At 36.2% G+C, this 18,259-nt stretch overlaps 2 protein-coding genes across 2 annotated transcripts in view; one reads left to right on the top strand and one right to left on the bottom strand.

Annotated features, from left to right (window-relative positions):
* The window catches only part of LOC120630886 (kinesin-like protein unc-104), a 130,992-nt gene that overhangs the window by 38,070 nt on the left and 74,663 nt on the right, over positions 1–18,259 (top strand). The gene's annotated exons all lie outside the window — the stretch shown is intronic.
* On the bottom strand, positions 1,568–7,026 carry LOC120631238 (15-hydroxyprostaglandin dehydrogenase [NAD(+)]-like). Its single transcript, XM_039900720.1, has 5 exons — positions 6,922–7,026; positions 5,469–5,705; positions 4,203–4,376; positions 3,173–3,324; positions 1,568–1,742 (listed from the first exon to the last, which is right to left on the bottom strand). The coding sequence occupies exons 1-5, from the start codon at positions 7,024–7,026 to the stop codon at positions 1,568–1,570; spliced, it is 843 nt and encodes a 280-aa protein (XP_039756654.1).

Here is an 18,259-nt window from a genome sequence, read left to right as displayed (position 1 = left end):
TCTATCTGATTTGCGGTAAGTATTATACAAAATCCGCTATCTTGTTGGCATCTTATGATAATGTTTATTCTTCAAAATATTTTATGAATGTTATTTAATTTAATCCCCGCGTTTATATGATAGGAGTAGGTGTTGTGCGCGGCTTCATCCGCAGTTTTTTCGTTTTTTTAATACCGCGGCAATCGTTTGTTCTTCGGCATAAAAGTATCCTTTAATCAAAATCAAATCAAGCTGTCTTTTAAATCCTCCTTGAACTTTTTCTGGATAAAATGAAGGTATTCTAAATCCATTTTAAAGATGCAAACTATTTGTATTTTTTTTTCTCGATGGCCTGGTCACTGCCGAATCCTCAGGTAGGCGCACGCTACACGGCACGCCGCGCCGCCTTCTCAGCCCTGTCAATAGTCGGATGCCAAACTTCCCCTTAAACCCGCCACCCGCAGGCCTGCAAAACTATATGTATGCAATACTTTATCAATAAAGGTGCAGTGGTTGCGCCAAACATAGGTAACGAACAATTAAACAAAATCGCAGACATATTTTCGCTTTTGTAATAATAAGTACAAAAGCAAAGGTGATACTGATAGTGAAATTATGATAGGTTATTTCTTGATTACATAAACCTGTCTGACATAACATGATAAAGATAATTTAATTGGCATTTTATCTTTTATTTCACAATAAATTAAATTTATAATATATATAATAACACAACAGCAAGATGACAATATAAACTATATGGTTGTATTATTAGCAAAAATATTTTGATACACACACTTATGAAACTTTCGTGTATTGTGTGATGCGAGTGTAAGTGTTTTGTTTTTATTCCATTTCTGAAATGATATTAGTTACAGCGATGTTACATTTGCGTTTACGTGCTTTGCGTACCTACATCATAGGACTCAAGGTCAAATTTGTATGATAGTTCCAGTATCTTATAAGAAAATCTGTAAAAATATTGTTTCTTTTGTCGGTTCGGTGATGGTATCAGAGAATGAAGCCTTATTTATATTTCTCATTAGCTGTTGCCCGCGTTCTTCTTTAGCGTCAAATTTCGTGGGAACCGTTTGCTTTTCCAGGAATTAATGTTACTATCGGTCCCTTCAACTAATTGTATGCCAAAAATCAAGTCGATTGGTTGCTTAGTTAGTGCGTAAAGTAAGGAAAAAAAACAAACAAACAAATACACAAACAAACACATTTTCGCAATTATAATATTAGTATGGATATAGTTGTTGATGGATGAATGTGTATTTGAGCAAGTAAATAAGGGTTATATTTATTTTTTAATTCTAAATAGTAAAGGTCCAGCACTCCATACATTTTTATACAGTCTGTTTCTCTGACCCATTAAAAGGGTGATCAAAAGTGCAATGAAGAGGATCCTGATTGCATCCAGCGTGTATCCTAGAGAAGTACATTTTTTTATCCCAGGAACTTCATTTCCAGGAATACAAAATGTCCGTCGTATTTTCAAAACAACAAAACAATCGCGGACGACTTACTCACTCTCAATCGCGGGTGCATTTAGTTTTAAATAAACACGTATTGCATATATTGATGTTTATTTTGAAACATTAGTGACACCTTCAGGGAGCAAAAGCATTTGCAATGGCTTGTTGGCGTCGTCCAAGATAGATGTAATGTCTTGAACCGGTTTGCTGCACGTGGAAAGCCAAACTGATCCAGGGTCGCCTTCGCGGAACATCTTCAGAAAAGCTTCTACAGCAGTTTCAACGCTAAAACCAGATAGTTTTTTTTTATATTAAACAAACTAACTTCTGAAATCATTGTTATGTGTGCTTTAAGCTAAGTATAGCTTACAAAATAACGCTACTACTACTAACTTTGATAGAAAAAGTATTAACTGAATACATCTGCGTAACCTTTTCGAGGGTACAGTAGTAGTTTTATATTTTTAACAATGCGTATTTATGTCATAGCATCGGCAGCAATCGCGGCTGATTTGCTGTAATTTCTTGAAGATGAGATCAGATCAGATCATATCAGATCTATATGAAATTTAAATGGGATCATTTCGGAATCAACCGCTTTCGAGCAAAATAAAAAAAATATTACACTTTATAATAGGCTGTATATGTCGCATCGCTCGTCGTATACAGATGGCTATGTTAGAAGTTTCCCTGAAAGATGAAATCCGAAACGAAGAGATCCGCAGGGTCCGGGATCCGCACCTACGTGACCTACATATCCCAAATCATCAGCTAATTGTAATGGTAACGGACAGGCCAAACTACTCGTAGGCGTGGTGGAAGTTGGACATGGAAATTCCTGGAGGAGACCGTGAGAAAGGAAGCTTAGTGTTCGATGCCTCCAACAAGAATATGTTCCGACGAAATATAGAGAGTGGTAGATAAAGAAGGCTAAGGACCGATTGTGATGGCATTTTTTGAGAAACGTGTATGTTCTCAGTAAGGAAGCTGAAATTCAGATTATGAGGCTGGTACGTTGAGAAGAAATGAAGACAACTCAGTGAAAAAGTACTAAGTATTAGGGATACTTAGTACTTTACCTAAACAACGATGGCAATGTAGCCACATGACGGTTTAGTGTAGAGAGGGACAACAACTCAGGACAAAAAGGGAGGGATTTAAAACTCAGGACAAAAAGTCCTGACGCCTAGGTGCAAGGTGGCCTGACCCCAAAGTAAAAAGGAAAACGTAAAGAAAAAGAAGCGGTTAGTCCCAAATACATGTTATAGGTTTTTTCTACATCGGTTTCAAACCCTGTTTGAAACGTAAATCAAAGTAGTTAATGTATCTACATTTCTTCACGTCAAATACTATTACTTACTACAAACAATGCAGGAATCAAAAATCCGCATTTTACAGGATTGGTAGGGCTTGACAAACGCGACATAACGTCGAGGAAGCTGTGCAGTTTTTCACTCTTCGACTGACAGCACCTTGCATACGAAACACACTGCATAACTATTCCGACGTTAGGCCACGTTTATTTGTAAGATCCTTACAGTTAAAAGTTAATAATAAAGTGTGTTCCGGTGGTTTGGATGGTCAAAGTTTGATAACGTTATAAAATAAATAACTTAAAATACTAAGTTAACATTTTAACGACGCTGTTGCTGGGTTGTGGCGATCCAAGTTTAGCTGTGCGCTGCATTAATCTAGTTAAAATGTATCGTACTTACCTTTGATAAGGATAATCAGAAGAAGCACAGAACAGCTGCGAGACTTTCTGATCTAAAAACTTAGATTGAAGGTTACTCAGAAGTGGTGTAGATGTCGGGCCAAAACATATAGTCAGTATGCGAACTCCAGTGTTGTCGTAGAATTCAGGGGACTGTAAAATAAAAAAATATTTCATCTTCTGAGGGTTTTTAGGATTAAGTGTACACTGTATAATTTTAATTTCAAATATAACTTGCTTTAACTTGCTTTTAAGAGTCCTCCATTATGCTCTCAACGGCGTGCAGATTAGTAGACTTCAGAAGTCTACTATTCTGCACTTGGCCAGCGTAGTGGATAGACTACGGCCTAAACCGTTCTCATTCTGAGAGGAGACCCGGGCCCTATGGTGGGTACGGGCCCACTATAGGGCCCGGGTTTATATGATGATGACCTTGACTTAGAGATATATTTGGGGACGAGTTTTAACCCCGGCACGTCCCTCTATTTATCCAATTTATGTGCGTTTTAAGAAAATTAATTATCACTTGCTTTAACGGTGAAGCATTACATTGTGAGGAAACCCGCATGCATGAGAGATATTCATAAAGTTCTCAAAGGCGTGTTAAGTCCACCAAACCGCTCTTGGATAGCGTGGTGAAGTATGACTTAAAAGCTTCTCATCCTATGAGGAGACCCATGCGATGTAGTGAGCCGGTGATTAAATGATAACTTAAATATATAGAGTGACAGTAATTACACGCCTTATATTAGCTTCACCTGTACGTTTGTAACTGACTCCTTTGGACTTGATTTTGACCTTCGGTCTGATTTCGTTCAAACTTTGTAGATATATTGAGAACCGATGGCAATACAATAATTTGATAAGATTATTCCATTTAATTAATGAAAACAAATTTGATAACATTATTTGCTAAATAAAATTCTTGTTAATTAATATAATTTTCATCTATAGTAGATAAGGCAGGGATGATGTTAATTTTAATTCCGATTTCTCTAATTGAACTATTACTTTTTATTTTACTTGCTTACCGATATGCTCCTACTAAAGTGTAATACTGCAGCCTTAGAGCCACAGTACACAGGCAGAATATCCAGTTTAACGAGTGCGGCTGTCGAAGATATGTTTATAATGCTACCGCCCAATCCACCCTCATCTTTGCGCATGTGGCTTATGCCTTTCCTCGTGAACGACACTAGACCTTGCTGAAAGCGAAATGTTGCTATTACTTAGTCAAAAATTATTTTTTTTATTTTGAAAAATATAAATAGATGGAAATTCAAATAAATTATTACGTAATGAAGAAACGGAAGTCTCTTCCTGGGGTTTTTTTTTATTCAAGTTGATAAAGTCAAGGGACTGTAATCTCATCTCATTGCTGGTAAATGATGATGTACGCTATCTCGATAAAAGTCATATTAAAACGCTTATGTAACTTTTCATTGTCGGATCGAGCATTGAACTCAAGTAATGTTGTGTGCCAAAATACATAGCATATTAGGTACAGTTAATCAGACCATGTTAAACTTGTAATTATTCAAATCTGGGGTTAACCGTAGATTTTAGCTGTTTAACTTTCTTTTTCTAATTAGCCGCTTTTTTAACCTCACTGCATCCAACAACTAAAGTTGTCTTAACATTTTGTAAAAATATTTTTATTACTTTTTTTATGCCTTCAAAAATTAACCCTTGACTGCAATCTCACTTGGTTATATGTGATGGTGCAATCTCAGTCTAAGATTGTTAACATTAAACTAATCGCTTTTGTTCGCGACATCCTACCTATTCCTTCGCGGTATGTAGGTAGGTAGGTAAAAATAATAAAGGAAATCTGCTTTTAAATAATTGGTTTTTTGTCTTTTTTAATAAAATACTTTTACTCTATTTTCAAACCGTGCTTTACATTCAAAAGTAATAAAAAGATTGATTACATTATAACACGAAAAGGTAAGGTAAGGTAAAACAGTATATTTATCGTTTGCTTATTGGCTATCCAATCAGAAAAGTTTTGTCCATGACTTTAATGGGTATAGCCCACATTCTTACGAATATTATAAGTGCGATTTTTGGCATAGAGTTAGTTGAAAGGACGGAGAGTATTGCATAAGATCGGAGAGTACTATATGCTACTTTCTATTCCAGGAAGAAAGAACGTTATTGCACGGGATTTGTAAAGGAACCGTAATAAACGCGGACGTTTACGGTAAACAGCTAGTAAAATATTATTCTTTGCACGGGCTACTTTACGATTTAATTGAGTAAAAATGAATTGATAAATTATTTATTTACGGACATACCCAATTGACATCTGAAGCTGTTCTCCAAGCATCTATGGAATCATTCATGATACCTGCATTGTTGATTATAACGTCTATCCTTTCGAATGCAGTTAACACTTCTTGAAAGCTGTTCTTAATGTCCTCTTCTTTGCTAACATCGCATCGGATGAAGAGGACTTTGTTTTTGTATGTTTCATTAAGTTTTTCTGCAAAATCTTTGCCAACTTTCTCGGCGACATCCAGTATGGCTATTTTCTAAGAAACAAAAGAATATAACATCGATCGGTTAGTAACTTTAAAGTACTCTACTTTAAAGTTTTTTGCTAATTTAGAATTCTGTAATCTATGTAAGCTGCAAATTAATTTTTGATGAAGATTTCACTTTAATGCCTCGAAATGCTTAAAATCCAGGGTGTCATACTGTAAGGTTTGTCACCCAACTAATGACTGGCCTGAGAAGGCGGCGTGGCGTGGAGCGTTCGCCTCCCTGGAGGATTCAGCAGCTACCAGGCCATCGACGACGGGACGGATCCCGTGCATTGGGGGTCGAAACTTTGGCGAGAGAGCGGGTTATACGAAAGTGAATCCCGTACTCTCAATTTATGGTCTACCGAGGGACTCAGGGAGTGATCACTTAACTACTCCGTTTTCCCCAACTGAGTGGTATGAGTCAGCCATTTTCGTAAGTAAATTCTATGTGGATGAGTCGCAGGCATTTCTTTGAAGTAGAAATATGAGAGATTATTACGAGTATTCCCGTAGCCCGTTTTCACTAAATTTTGGAATCGTTATAATCGTATGGCTTTTGATTTAGGTGATTACTAGAGAAAAAACGTTTCACGAACTCTCATTTGATGTCTACGGTCGTTAGGCGCATGAAGTAATATATACGACACCGAGTCGACGGATCGTAAGGTTTTGGGTACTGTAAACAGAAAACTTTGCAGAAGAAAAAATTGAAATTCGGTTTTTTCTTATTAACCATAAGTCCATTCGAAAAATTAAAAATATGGTACTAAAAACATAAAATATACACCTTGGGGCAACAACCATGGACAAGTTAGGTTATATGAACTACCTAGTTAAAATCGATTGGTGAAAGGTAAATATATGCCTAGAAATCTTTCTTGATTAGGTGCTTACTAGGCATTGCTTTGTTCGTCGTTTGTGAAAATGGGCATTGATAAAGGGAGTTGCGTAAATATTAAAGTAATAAGCTCACCATAACAAAATAACCGATAGTGAACTACCAGTAGACCTTTTAAACAATTATCGTCCATGCATCAAAAGCTATATTTTCTGAAAGATTATGATCAGTTCTTATTTGGATAAGATAAACTTGTGTTTAGTGGGTTGGGAAAACACAACCCACTAAACACAACGAAACGAAAAAACGAAACGAACCGAAAACGAAATAAAAAAAATAATAACAAACCGACTTTAATTTTATTTTTATTATAAGCACACTCACCTCTGCTCCGAATGTTAAAAACGCTTCGACATACGCTGCTCCGAGTCCAGAAGCACCGCCAGTTATTAAAAAGGTTTTACCCTCAATTTTTCCGTCTTGTGCCATATTAATTTATTACTCAATACGTTCGCTCTGCAATATGCGAGCAATCAACTGAATTGCAATCTATCTGATTAAGCGGTAAGTATTATAAAAAGTCCGCTATCTTGTTGGCATCTTATGATAATGTTTATTCGGCAAAACATTTTATAAATGTCATTTAATTTAATCCCCGCGTTTATATGATAGGACTCGATGTTGTGCGCGGCTTCGTCCGCGGTTTTTTCGTTTTTTTAATCCCGCGGCTATCGTTTGTTGCTTATTAGGTAAAGTATGCTTTTTTAGGTTTAACTTAAAGCTGCTCAATGTTCAAAATCAAATCGAACTGTAGTAACTTTATTAACTGTAACTGTGAATGTACGAGTATCTAAGGATTTTGTTTAATCCTACTTGAACTTTTTCCGTATAAAATGTAGGTATGCCTATACACCTGCATCAATAAAAAAAAAAGAAAAGTTCATCAATCCATCTCGAAGATTCAAGCTATATGTATGCCATATTTTACGAATAACGATGCAGTGGTTGAGCCAAACATAGGTAATGAATAATCAGACAAACCCACAGATATATTTTCGCTTTTTTATTAATGAGTAGTATAGATTATTCTGTCTGTTAAATCAATAAAATATGACATACAAACACATGATTAGAAAAAACATCAGTGCATACGAAAAAATATAATGAAAAGGTCTGACCCTATGACAAGACGCCCAGCGGGCTTTTTCTCTTTGTGTGCATATAGTGTTTAGACCCACCACACTGCTCCGATGTGGGTTTAGATAAAGACACAGACTCTTAGATACGGTTTATAATGAGATAATACTGATAGTGAAAATATGAAGGGGCATTACATAAACCTACTAATGTTAAAGATAATTGAATTGGGATTTTATTTGTTATTTCACTTTAAGTAAAATTCACAATGTAGATACATAATAACATAAGATGACTAATAGAAATTGTTGAACTATATAGTTTTTTATACTAGCAAGATTATTTTGATACACCCACTTTGCCTTTTCAATGCCTTACCTTTTCAGTTTAATCTCGGTCGTAACTAGCTTTATTCTAGGCCTAGCGTCACGACGGTAATATATCTACTTTATTATTACTTGATTCAAGGCCGCTTTTTAGCTTAAATAACGATTCCTTAGAGCCACATCTAAATTATGACTTGTGTGTGTGGGTGTATGTGTGCGCGCGCGTGTGTGTGTATGTGCTTGGAGGCGTATGTATGTATTTTTATATTCCCAAGCCGGAGAGAGATTTTCGCTGAGACAAGGTTGAGCTCGCGATTATCATAAGAGCCACTTGCATAACGGCACACCGTTGCATATTCAGGGCGCTAATTAATGACACTCCAAACGAGATCGTAATAGATTTAACCCCGTTTCGTTTAACCTCTTCAAAAAAAAGGAAGATTATTAGTTTCCCTGCAAAACTGCCATTCCTAAGTTCGTCACCCTCTAATGAGGACGGAGATATCAATAAATTGTTACAAGTGGAAGGGTATTAGGCATCGTAACGTCACAACAGATGTGATGAATTTTGACTTAGCTATGACGTGCCCACTGTGTAAATTTTTTGTAGGTTTTATTGACGGCAGGTGTTTTTTTTATAACTAAAATAGACTAGCGCTTGACCACAATTTCACCTGATGGAAAGTGCAGATGTGGCCTAAGATGGGACGCGCTTGCCTCGAAGATGCCTATTTACTCTTGTTTCAAAGATACCCAGGTTGTAAGAATTCGGAAGGGTGTTCCAAACCCCAGCCAAGTGTCCCACCTAAAACCATCTCATAAAAACAGAGCAAAACTTCGCAGGGCATGCAAAGAACATCGGTAACCACGCCTTTTAAACCGGAACACAGCAATGATGCTTGGCGACAGAAATATTCATGGACGTGGTTTTTGCACGGACGAGCTTTGTCAAAAAAGAGCTCTTTAACTACTCCACACAGATAAAACGGGCAAACTTTTAAAAACTAAACTAACTATATAACCTTTAAATTATACAAGTGGGAAGCTTTGGATGTGGCTAGGCTAGGCTTTACCGAACAAAGACATGTCGCTTAGCAATTAAGTGTTCCGGTGCATTATCGCGTAGAAACCTATTGGGGGTATGACCATACCTAACCTGTTTGGGGAGTACCCTAACAGTTTAGTCTGCTACCATCTTTTACTGCATCATTACTGGTGAGATTGCAGTCAAGGGCTAACTTGTAGTGGAATAAAAAAAAAGAGGAAGCACCTCTATACAATAGTACCTTAATATATTTTTTGCGAGAAAGCATTTTAATCATGCAAAAATAAGCTTAAAAAACATTGTTTAAATTTCTCATAAGCGCGCAAACTTTTATAAAACTACTAAAAGTTGTTATTTGTTTAAGCTGCTAGTTTTGTACACTAACTAGATAATATATTACCAACCACTTTATTGTGTTAATTTTAAATTCTGATTAAGTAAAACAATTTTTTTTTGAGAATAGAATGTCTTTTTTTATTATTTTGAATTTGAATTTTTGGTTATTGTTATTATTATTGTTTTTTTTTTAAATTCTTAATGTTATATAGCTTATTTTTATGTTTTTATTTAATTTAATTTGTTGTAATTATAACTCGTTGTTACATTCTTTTAATAGCCCAGGGCAGACGAATACGGCTACTGTAATGTCTTCACGGGGTGCGTTGCTAAATAAATAAATAAATTAGTCTAAACGAATAAAACCCTTCTTTCTGAGTTCATGGTAAAAATCCATCAGTGCATTGGTGGATATTTTTTATCTTTTGTTTCCTCGCGCAGAATGTTCTCTGGACAAGAGGGAATTACGCCTTTTGTTACTGCCTTTTTTATTACGTATAGTGCACTCTGTTTCTAATCTAAAATAAGCTCTTACAAAATTTAATTATTTAGTTTTATTCGTCACTCAGTACAGGAGCAATCCTGTGTAATTGATACGCCTGATGATTCGTGATGTTTTATGGCGTCGAAACAAAGAAGCCTCAGATATAAGGAAATCAATAGAATAACCAAATAAAGTGGCATAGCTTGATAATGAATTAATTTAAATTATTATATATAGGTATAAAGACTCGCGGATATGTGACCGATGCAAAAAAAAAAATTCATAACAAAGTATTTTCGAAATTAAGTGTAGTATGCGTAGAAGCGTAGACCTTTATTTAATGTTACGTAGACGTTGCGTAGAGTGTTCTACATACGATATACTTTGAAAAATATGTTGGACGCAAAGTCCCGTTAGAATCAAAACCCATCTAAAATAAGCAAAGCTTTAAGAGCAGCACTTATAGATAGAGTGAAGTAGTAATATTTGTAGTAGTATTTATAGATAGATAGATAAAATACTTTATTACACATGAAAAAGAAAACGCAAATTACATCTTAATAAATTTAGGCAAATATTGGTATGCAAAGGTGGTCTTATTGCCGACAATCCTTGGGGAAAGTTATTTAAAAAAGTAAAGGTTGGATTCACACAAATGTATTTCAAAATTAGTAAAATAGATTTTAGTGTAGTCTATAACCTCTCATAGACAAGGTACAGATAGAGCTAACTTTCTAGAACCTGTCGGTTCTTGTTAAACTGAAATTAAGATAATTGCAGTATAACAGTAGTATCTACCAAAGTTTATTGATTGCAAATAAACAGACAACAAACAAATCTTTCATTTTTATCATATTAGTAAATATGTAGGTCCGTTGATACATGATTTGTACAAAAACAAATTCTGCAAGTCTCGATAAACCGTATATGACACAAACTAGCTATGTACCTACACTCTGGGAGTTATCGATTGTGCACGGAAACCTGACCTTTAGCCTTTGTGCTGAATCGCACTACGTAGCTTTAGAGCGAGAGGGTTATTTGTATTAATTTATCGTTTAATTAGCTGCCTGCAAGTATGTAAATTGTACATGATTTATGTGATAACAAACAGATACGTGCTTAAACACTCTGAGCGCATGTATTGGTAATAGTAGAGCTTTTTGTGACAGCTCGTCTGGGGAACTACTACCGCAATGCTTATATCTGCCGCCAAGCCGCGTCCTTACCACCTGATCCTGTATCGCACCTACAAACCCTTTCGGTCTCCCCAAAGAGGTCACCGAAACGCAGCCATTGCACGGACGCTTATTATTATTATATTAGTACTAGCTTCTGCACGCGATTTCGTCTGCATGGACTTCAGAATCGGGTCCGAAGCTTCGCTCGGTAATCATTTTTAATCCTACAACGTGAACTAAGTGAGAGATCGGTATGGAAAGTACATGTCCTTTTCTATAGCAAAGGTGACATGATGGCAGACATCTTTGAAATTTGGTATTAAATTTCAAAAATTTCTGCCGCGGCTTAGCTCGTAAACAATTTTCAATTTTCACTCGGGAGCTTCTTAAGGAAGCTACATGCATGCCAAATTTCATCTAAATCCGTTCAGCAGTTTTTGCATGATTGAGTAACAAACATCCACACTTTCACATTTATAATTTTATATAGTAGGATAGTATATTAGTAATTATATATGCTCGTAGGTTAATGTTTCTCGTCGGGGCGGGGTGCCAAATAAGCATTCTTTGGCTTGGCTTTGTATCTATGCTTTTTTCGTCTAATCCTTTCGGAAAACTATCGTGATTTAAAGTTTCTGAAAAAAAATATTGTATAAGTTAGTATTTTAGTAGTTGTTAGTATAAGTTCTACATCATGCCTAAATATGAGAAATATAAAATAAATTTTTTAAAAGACTACAGATTATTTTGCTTTAATGGCGGAAACGTATTTTTTTTCCAGAGGTTTAATGTAGTGTTTAACCCATTTACGCCCACACGAGTTCAAACCTCAATTGGGTTGGAGCATTCAATGTAGCAGCAGAAAAGCAGAGTAAAAATGTTTTGCCGCATTATTCCAAAAAATTTTTTTTTGTCACTGCGTCGCGTCGGCGTTGAATGCAGGTTGTATGCTTAGAGAACATCATTGCTGATGGAAGGCTTTTCCGCTTTGGCTCTGTTATTACGTATCACAAACCACCTCGCCACCAACTGCCTTGTTTGTGTTGTCGTTAGACTGCATCAGTACCATCAGGTGAGATTGCAGTCGAGGGCTAACTTGTAATGGAAAAAAAGAAAGGACTGTACTGTAGTAGGATGGATGTCGATGATAACATATCAACTACCATACCACGCAAACTTTCCTTTCCATATTCATAACATTGGAAAGATATAGATTTCAGTAGGTACATCTAGCTGTCTTGCGGTTCAAAGAACTGAAGGCTGGGACATATCTTCATGAATATTTTAATATGCAACGTTCCACACTGTGCGACCTCAAAGGGACCAGTTACAAGATGTCTACTGTAGATGTCTACTGGCGTGTTAATATGTAAGACCGTAGGCTGAAAGCTTTCTAGCCAATTCGAGAGCCTTCCATTTGATGACCTCCTGGCGCAGTGGTAAGCGCTGTGGTCTTAGTATTGGATGGGTTCTATCTCTGCTGTGGTCTGGTGAAAGGCATCGGCGGTGGCTAACATCCTATCCTACGATGAGTGTTATTGGCTTAATATAACTGCATAATAAGTAACGAGAAAACCGCATTTGAAAAAGGATTTTATTGATAAATGAAATTTACTAACAATACTTAAATTAATACATTTAATTCCTTGGACAGAAAGACGTGGAATATAAATATCGCATCATATGTCAGAAAATAGTATGTAATAAATAGTAACTATCGAGAGAATTTCTCCTTATTTTGGTGGCATTCAATATATTTTCAACCGACTTAAAAAAAGAGGTTATCAAATTGATTTTTTTTTCTGTATATTTGTTACGCGATTACTCCACCAATTAGAAACCGATTTAAATGATTATTTTTTTGTTTAGTATGTCATACTTTAGATCGAGGACTCTCTTTTCTTATGTTAGAGGCACAACATTAGCGATTTGAGTATTTCTTTCGAAAAGCACCATTTGGTAAGTGAAACCGATGACAACTACCACGGATGGCCACCAGAAATAAACAATAATAAGTATTAGACGGGTTACGTTTCCTTTATGCTATACAGTAGTTAAGCAATTTATGCTCGTCACAATTAAAGAGCCGATGTTGAAGTGTCGGAAGAACTCCTCAACCAATAACGCCTCGGCTTCGGGGAAACAATGTATTGTAAAAGGTTGAGAGTAGTTGACATTTGGCTATTATAACTTATGGCTATGACAACGACTTTCTAGAACAACTAAAAAGCAAGAAGTAAATATTTTCCACGAACCAAACATTTATTATTTTTTAAAGAACCGGATTTCTAGACTAACTAAAAAGCAAGACATAAATATTTTCTATAACATTTTTAAGTCTGTGTCAAAATGTAGAAAATAACTATTTACTTTTCTACATTGCTACTATATAAAAGGGAACCGGATACAAACAGTAGGTATATATTCATGAAAAAAAAAAAGACAGGCTTAGCTATCCTAAATACATAAAGTGCTGCCACATTTATGGGGCACATGTCTTTCGAAAAACAAAAGCGGATGAAGTCGCGGGCAACAGCTAGTACATTATACATAATAGTTTTACAATTTACTTGGCATCGACTTAAAAGTGTTGCAGAAATTAGTTTTTCTAGAAATCCGGTTCTTTTGCAAAAACATTTTTAAACTGTTGATAAGTAAGTAAGAATCTTAAAAATATTTGTTTATTAAACCAAAAACTGTATTAAATTAACACATAAAGATTATTATTTCCTAAGGACGATGATACATTGCCTGGATTATATTACAAAGCCTCTATACGTTCCGAGGTTGAATTTGATGCCCCGGCTCGAGAACGAACAACGTTGACCTAAATTCTTCTCACAGCTAGAGTCGCCCTGTTTCTAGTAAAATATTGCTTGCGCTTTTATCTTGAAATCAATATTTTATTAAACAATACCTCGCTGACAGTAACTTTCACGTAAATGTGCATTTTGTATTTCGAGATACATGAATTTTGTGATTAAGACTGCTTTTCCACCAGAGATGTACTACGTTGCTAAGCTGCGGATATGTGTCAACCCCGCCAATAGGATAGCTTCGTATTCCTAGCTTAGCCACACTTCGCTCTGGTGTGTGGTGGTACAGCAAACGTATGGTGTTTAATGAGTGTCGAACCCACCAATAGGATAGCTTCGTATTCTTAGCTTAGCCAAACTTCGCTCAGGTGTGTGGTGGTACAGCAAACGTATGGTGTTTAATGAGTGTCGAACCCACCAATAGGATAGCTTCGTATTCTTAGCTTAGCTAAGCTAAGCTCTGGTGTATGGGGTGCAGCAAACGTTTTGGTTTTTAATGAGTGTCGAACCCACCAATATGATTGCTTTAAATTTATAGCTTAGCTATGGTATGGTTTTTGTGTAGAAAGAGACATTACAAGGATGTGTGCCCGTTTTTACTAAACCTAGATATCGCCTTAATCGAATGCCAAATTATTTAGACTATGTATACAGAAAAAAAAACTTTTCACCAACTCTAAGGTGATAAATATTGGTGTACGGTTGTTGTATGCCTAGGCATCTCCTTAGATTAGACATTTCTTAGTTCGTTGCTTGTAAAAACGGGCATAAGAACTGTAAAAAAAAAAAAAAAACTTAAACTTAGTGTACTCAGGAACTTCACAACCTTGTTCCTCCTTCCCCGTTCTACCACAGAGCAGCGAGACACCGTGAGCGGTGGCATCCTTATGTGGTTGATATTTCATCAACACGCACGAAACGTTTTTTATCCACGTTTTTGATACGTGCCGCTAAGATGTGGAACGCCTTCCCGGCAACTGTGTTTCCTGCCACGTATAATTTGAGTACCTTCAAGGCTAGAGTGAATAGGCTTTTTCTAGGCAAGCGTCCTCCAACCTAGACCTCATCATTGCTTTCTAACGGGCATGATTGTCGTCAAGCGCTGGCCTATCGTTAATAAAAAAAAAAGAAAAAAAAAGAATGCTTGCTGCACCCTTTGTCGATGTAAAGGTGTAACAAGAGACGACCGAAGTCTTTCACAAGGCCCTCTACTTTTTTGTCGTAATACCCTTGCTAGAGTAGTCTTGGTCATCACGTTGGGACACTGTTTGTTACTCGACTCACTATCGTTCGCCACTCCTCCCTATTTGAAGACACTCTGGTTAACTCGTGCAAGTTACCACACACTGCAGATTTGATTCCATCGCATGGGTGACCTACCTGGCGCTCTAGTGCCTTCTACATTGCACGCTAGACAATATCTAAAAAGGAGGTCACCAATACCTAGATGCTGTAGAGAAAAATACTAATATTTACATTACATAGCAATATAAGAAGTCTTTCTCTACAATATAAAGGTTCTTAACGAATCTGTCATTAATTGTTGATTAGACCTTTCTTTGACGAAGATTTTATAATAAACAAGTCTCACTAACCTTGTTAAAATAAACTCCTGTTCTAATTACATTATTTGTCAGATAAATTACAGCAATTTTCTTGCGGATACTTTCAAAAGACGATAAAGTTTAATGGGTATCCCACTTCTGATTAATTAGTGGTCTGTATCTCCTTTTAATAGATCTTAATTACCTGTAATGATAACCAAAAGATTCTCATTATAATCAACGGCCTACATCTAGGTACAAGCCCTATGTCATAGGACAAAGGGATTTGAGTTTTTTACCCGTCACGCTGTATGTACGACATACAACACAACGAGTACGCAACAAACAAACAGAATAACAAATCTCTCATTTAATAAGTATGGATTTTACGTAACTGCTAACTAAAATACGGCTTCGAATACATTTTCCAAATAACAAAGATGGTGTGTGTACGCGACTGCAGAAAATCGATACAAGAGTTTCCTCGACCACCTTCCGTTACGGCGTTCATGTATTAATACCGTGCAAGATATACTACGTAAGTAACGTCGAGCGGGACTGAAATTGGGAACACCAATTTTGCAGAAATGTAATCTTATAAAATAGTAGCAGTATACAGTTGCACACGACTTTGTTTGAGTTAAATTTTTCATCTTCTCAGTCTTACTTAACAATTGATCATTGTAAAGTCAACATCTCCTTAGTATGCTCCGGTACATTGCCGAGGATGTGGAGTATAAGGATTGGAGAAATTATAAACTACACCATACAGGTTCTCCTGCTTTTCGCGGAGTATAGCAAATAAAGCATTTCCATAATCTTCTTAGTCGCTTCAATCTTGTCAGACTGGTCGTGGTCGTCATCACAATTTATAGGTAGTTAATAATAAATAAATAAATATACTACGACAATAAACACATCGCCATCTAGCCCCAAAGTAAGCGTAGCTTGTGTTATGGGTACTAAGATGACTGATGAATATTTATATGAATAATATACATAAATACTTGGAATATACATATAAACACTCAGCACTGAAAAACATTCATGATCATCACACAAACATTTTTCAGTTGTGAGAATCGAACCCACGGCCTTGGACTCAGAAAGCAGGGTCGCTGCAAACTGCGCCAATCGGCCGTCGAGAGTTGTTAATTTTAAGGAGTAGAAGAGCTTTTTCTGTTAAGAGTTCATCAGTTGATGTTAGTCACTACCTCGATGCTTATTTCTGACGCTAAGGAGCTTTTGTTTGTTTCGGTCTAAAGAGCGTGGTTGCCGGTGTCATCACAGGCATTTGAGGCTTCATACCTACGCCTGAGATTGATGGACACAGGGCGGATCTTTGTAGTAAGTGTTCCTCGCATGCCCTGCCTACTGATGCTGTGGTTATAGGCTTTTCAATTTATCATCCGGTTGGCCATCACTGCCCCATCAATTAAACAAACAAAAAAGTATTATAATACAAAATTCACTCTCGGGTTTTTGTTTGACAATACTTGCATATTTCAATGTTTGGAATTTCTAAAAGAAGGACTTACCTACCGGATTGATCGCTTCCTTGACGAGTGTTGCTAGAATAAAAAGCAGTCTAATAAATCACTGTATAATATAGTTTTATATTCTGGCTTATACTGTTTTCAAATTAATCGCAGATAAACATTTCAATTTTATTAATTTAACTAGATAATCGCGCAGTACGTATACGGTGTCAAGTAGAATAGTTTCTCTAAAAAAGCCCATCAATTTCTAGCTCATTTTTAAAGATTTGTTACTGCACTAGATAAAAAACTCGAGTTATTTCTATCAAACAAGGTGGCTCTACATTGCGAGGTAGAAATCAGGTATTCCTCTGGGTTAGACTTCAATTTCATTGCCTTATTGCATTATTTGTTGCCACTCCGCCGGGAAAGTCTTTGATGACTGCCATATTATTGTTTGTTGTTGTGTAATGTATGACGGAGGTTGGTATTTTGTTTGCTTTTATTAGTCGTTTGTTTATATTGGAATCTTTATATCGTTCACGGACATAGAAGTCAGGTATTCTCTTTGGGTTAAAGTTCCATTGCATTGCAGTGTTTGTGTTCGTTCTAACAGGATTGTCTTGATATTTCTTTAGTTTTGTTAAAGGATGTCAAAGTAAGTTAAAGTAATGTTCACAAATATTTACGTTATCTTTTTCTGTGGTTTTTTCCAATTTAATTGCATGATTTGTCAGCATTCTTAGTGGCCAGTCATCGACATGATTTCTTATTTTTAATTATTATCATTAATATTTTTTTGTTATTTGTTGTTTTTGCATCCCTAAGAAAACGTCGCGCTACTTGCCGAAGCTATAGGCTCTTGTCAATTTTCAAGTGATATTTCGAAAAATACGACCGTCATCAACTATTAGGTTCACAGCGCTCACCGTTACGCAAAGGAGGTCGTTAAAACTCAGTAAACATACAAAAAAAACAACGTTAAGTCGAATATAAAACCTAATCCTTTATTAAAATCGATTACTAGGTTAAGTTATGTTTAAGGCACAGCAGTTGTTTCTGGTACAATACAAAAACACGAAAGAGGAAAAACTGGATCAGTTAATAAGGTTCGTTCTACTTTATTTCACATTGCCTTAGAGAATATAAAATTTCTTCAAGCCTAGTAATTTTCAGACGTTTTCCTTATCCCTAAACATTTATTTACGCGTTCACTTTACGTGATAGCAGATATCAAGATGGTAATTCTCGCCTCGTACAATGACGGTCAAATGAGGCGTTTCTCAAGGCGATTGCTGGAATTTTATTTGAGCGAAAATTCTTTCCGCCAAATGATTTGTCCTTTTAAATTACTAAACCTGTTGCTCGGAAAGCC

Source organism: Pararge aegeria, chromosome 17, assembly GCF_905163445.1.
Source record: "Pararge aegeria chromosome 17, ilParAegt1.1, whole genome shotgun sequence".
Taxonomy (NCBI): Eukaryota; Metazoa; Arthropoda; class Insecta; order Lepidoptera; family Nymphalidae; genus Pararge; species Pararge aegeria.
The sequence above is the reverse complement of the archived record's forward strand: the minus strand, read 5'-3'. Positions and strand labels throughout refer to the sequence as shown.

Bases quoted from the DNA above. Each gene is read 5' to 3' on its own strand.
- LOC120631238 (XM_039900720.1), bottom strand. From the start codon at position 7,026: ATGGCACAAGACGGAAAAATTGAGGGTAAAACCTTTTTAATAACTGGC. The intron at 5,706-6,921 runs GTGAGTGTGCTT...TTTGTTTCTTAG, and splicing joins TTTTAACATTCGGAGCAGAG to AAAATAGCCATACTGGATGT. The intron at 3,325-4,202 runs GTAAGCAAGTAA...TTTATTTTACAG, and splicing joins ACTTTAGTAGGAGCATATCG to TCCCCTGAATTCTACGACAA.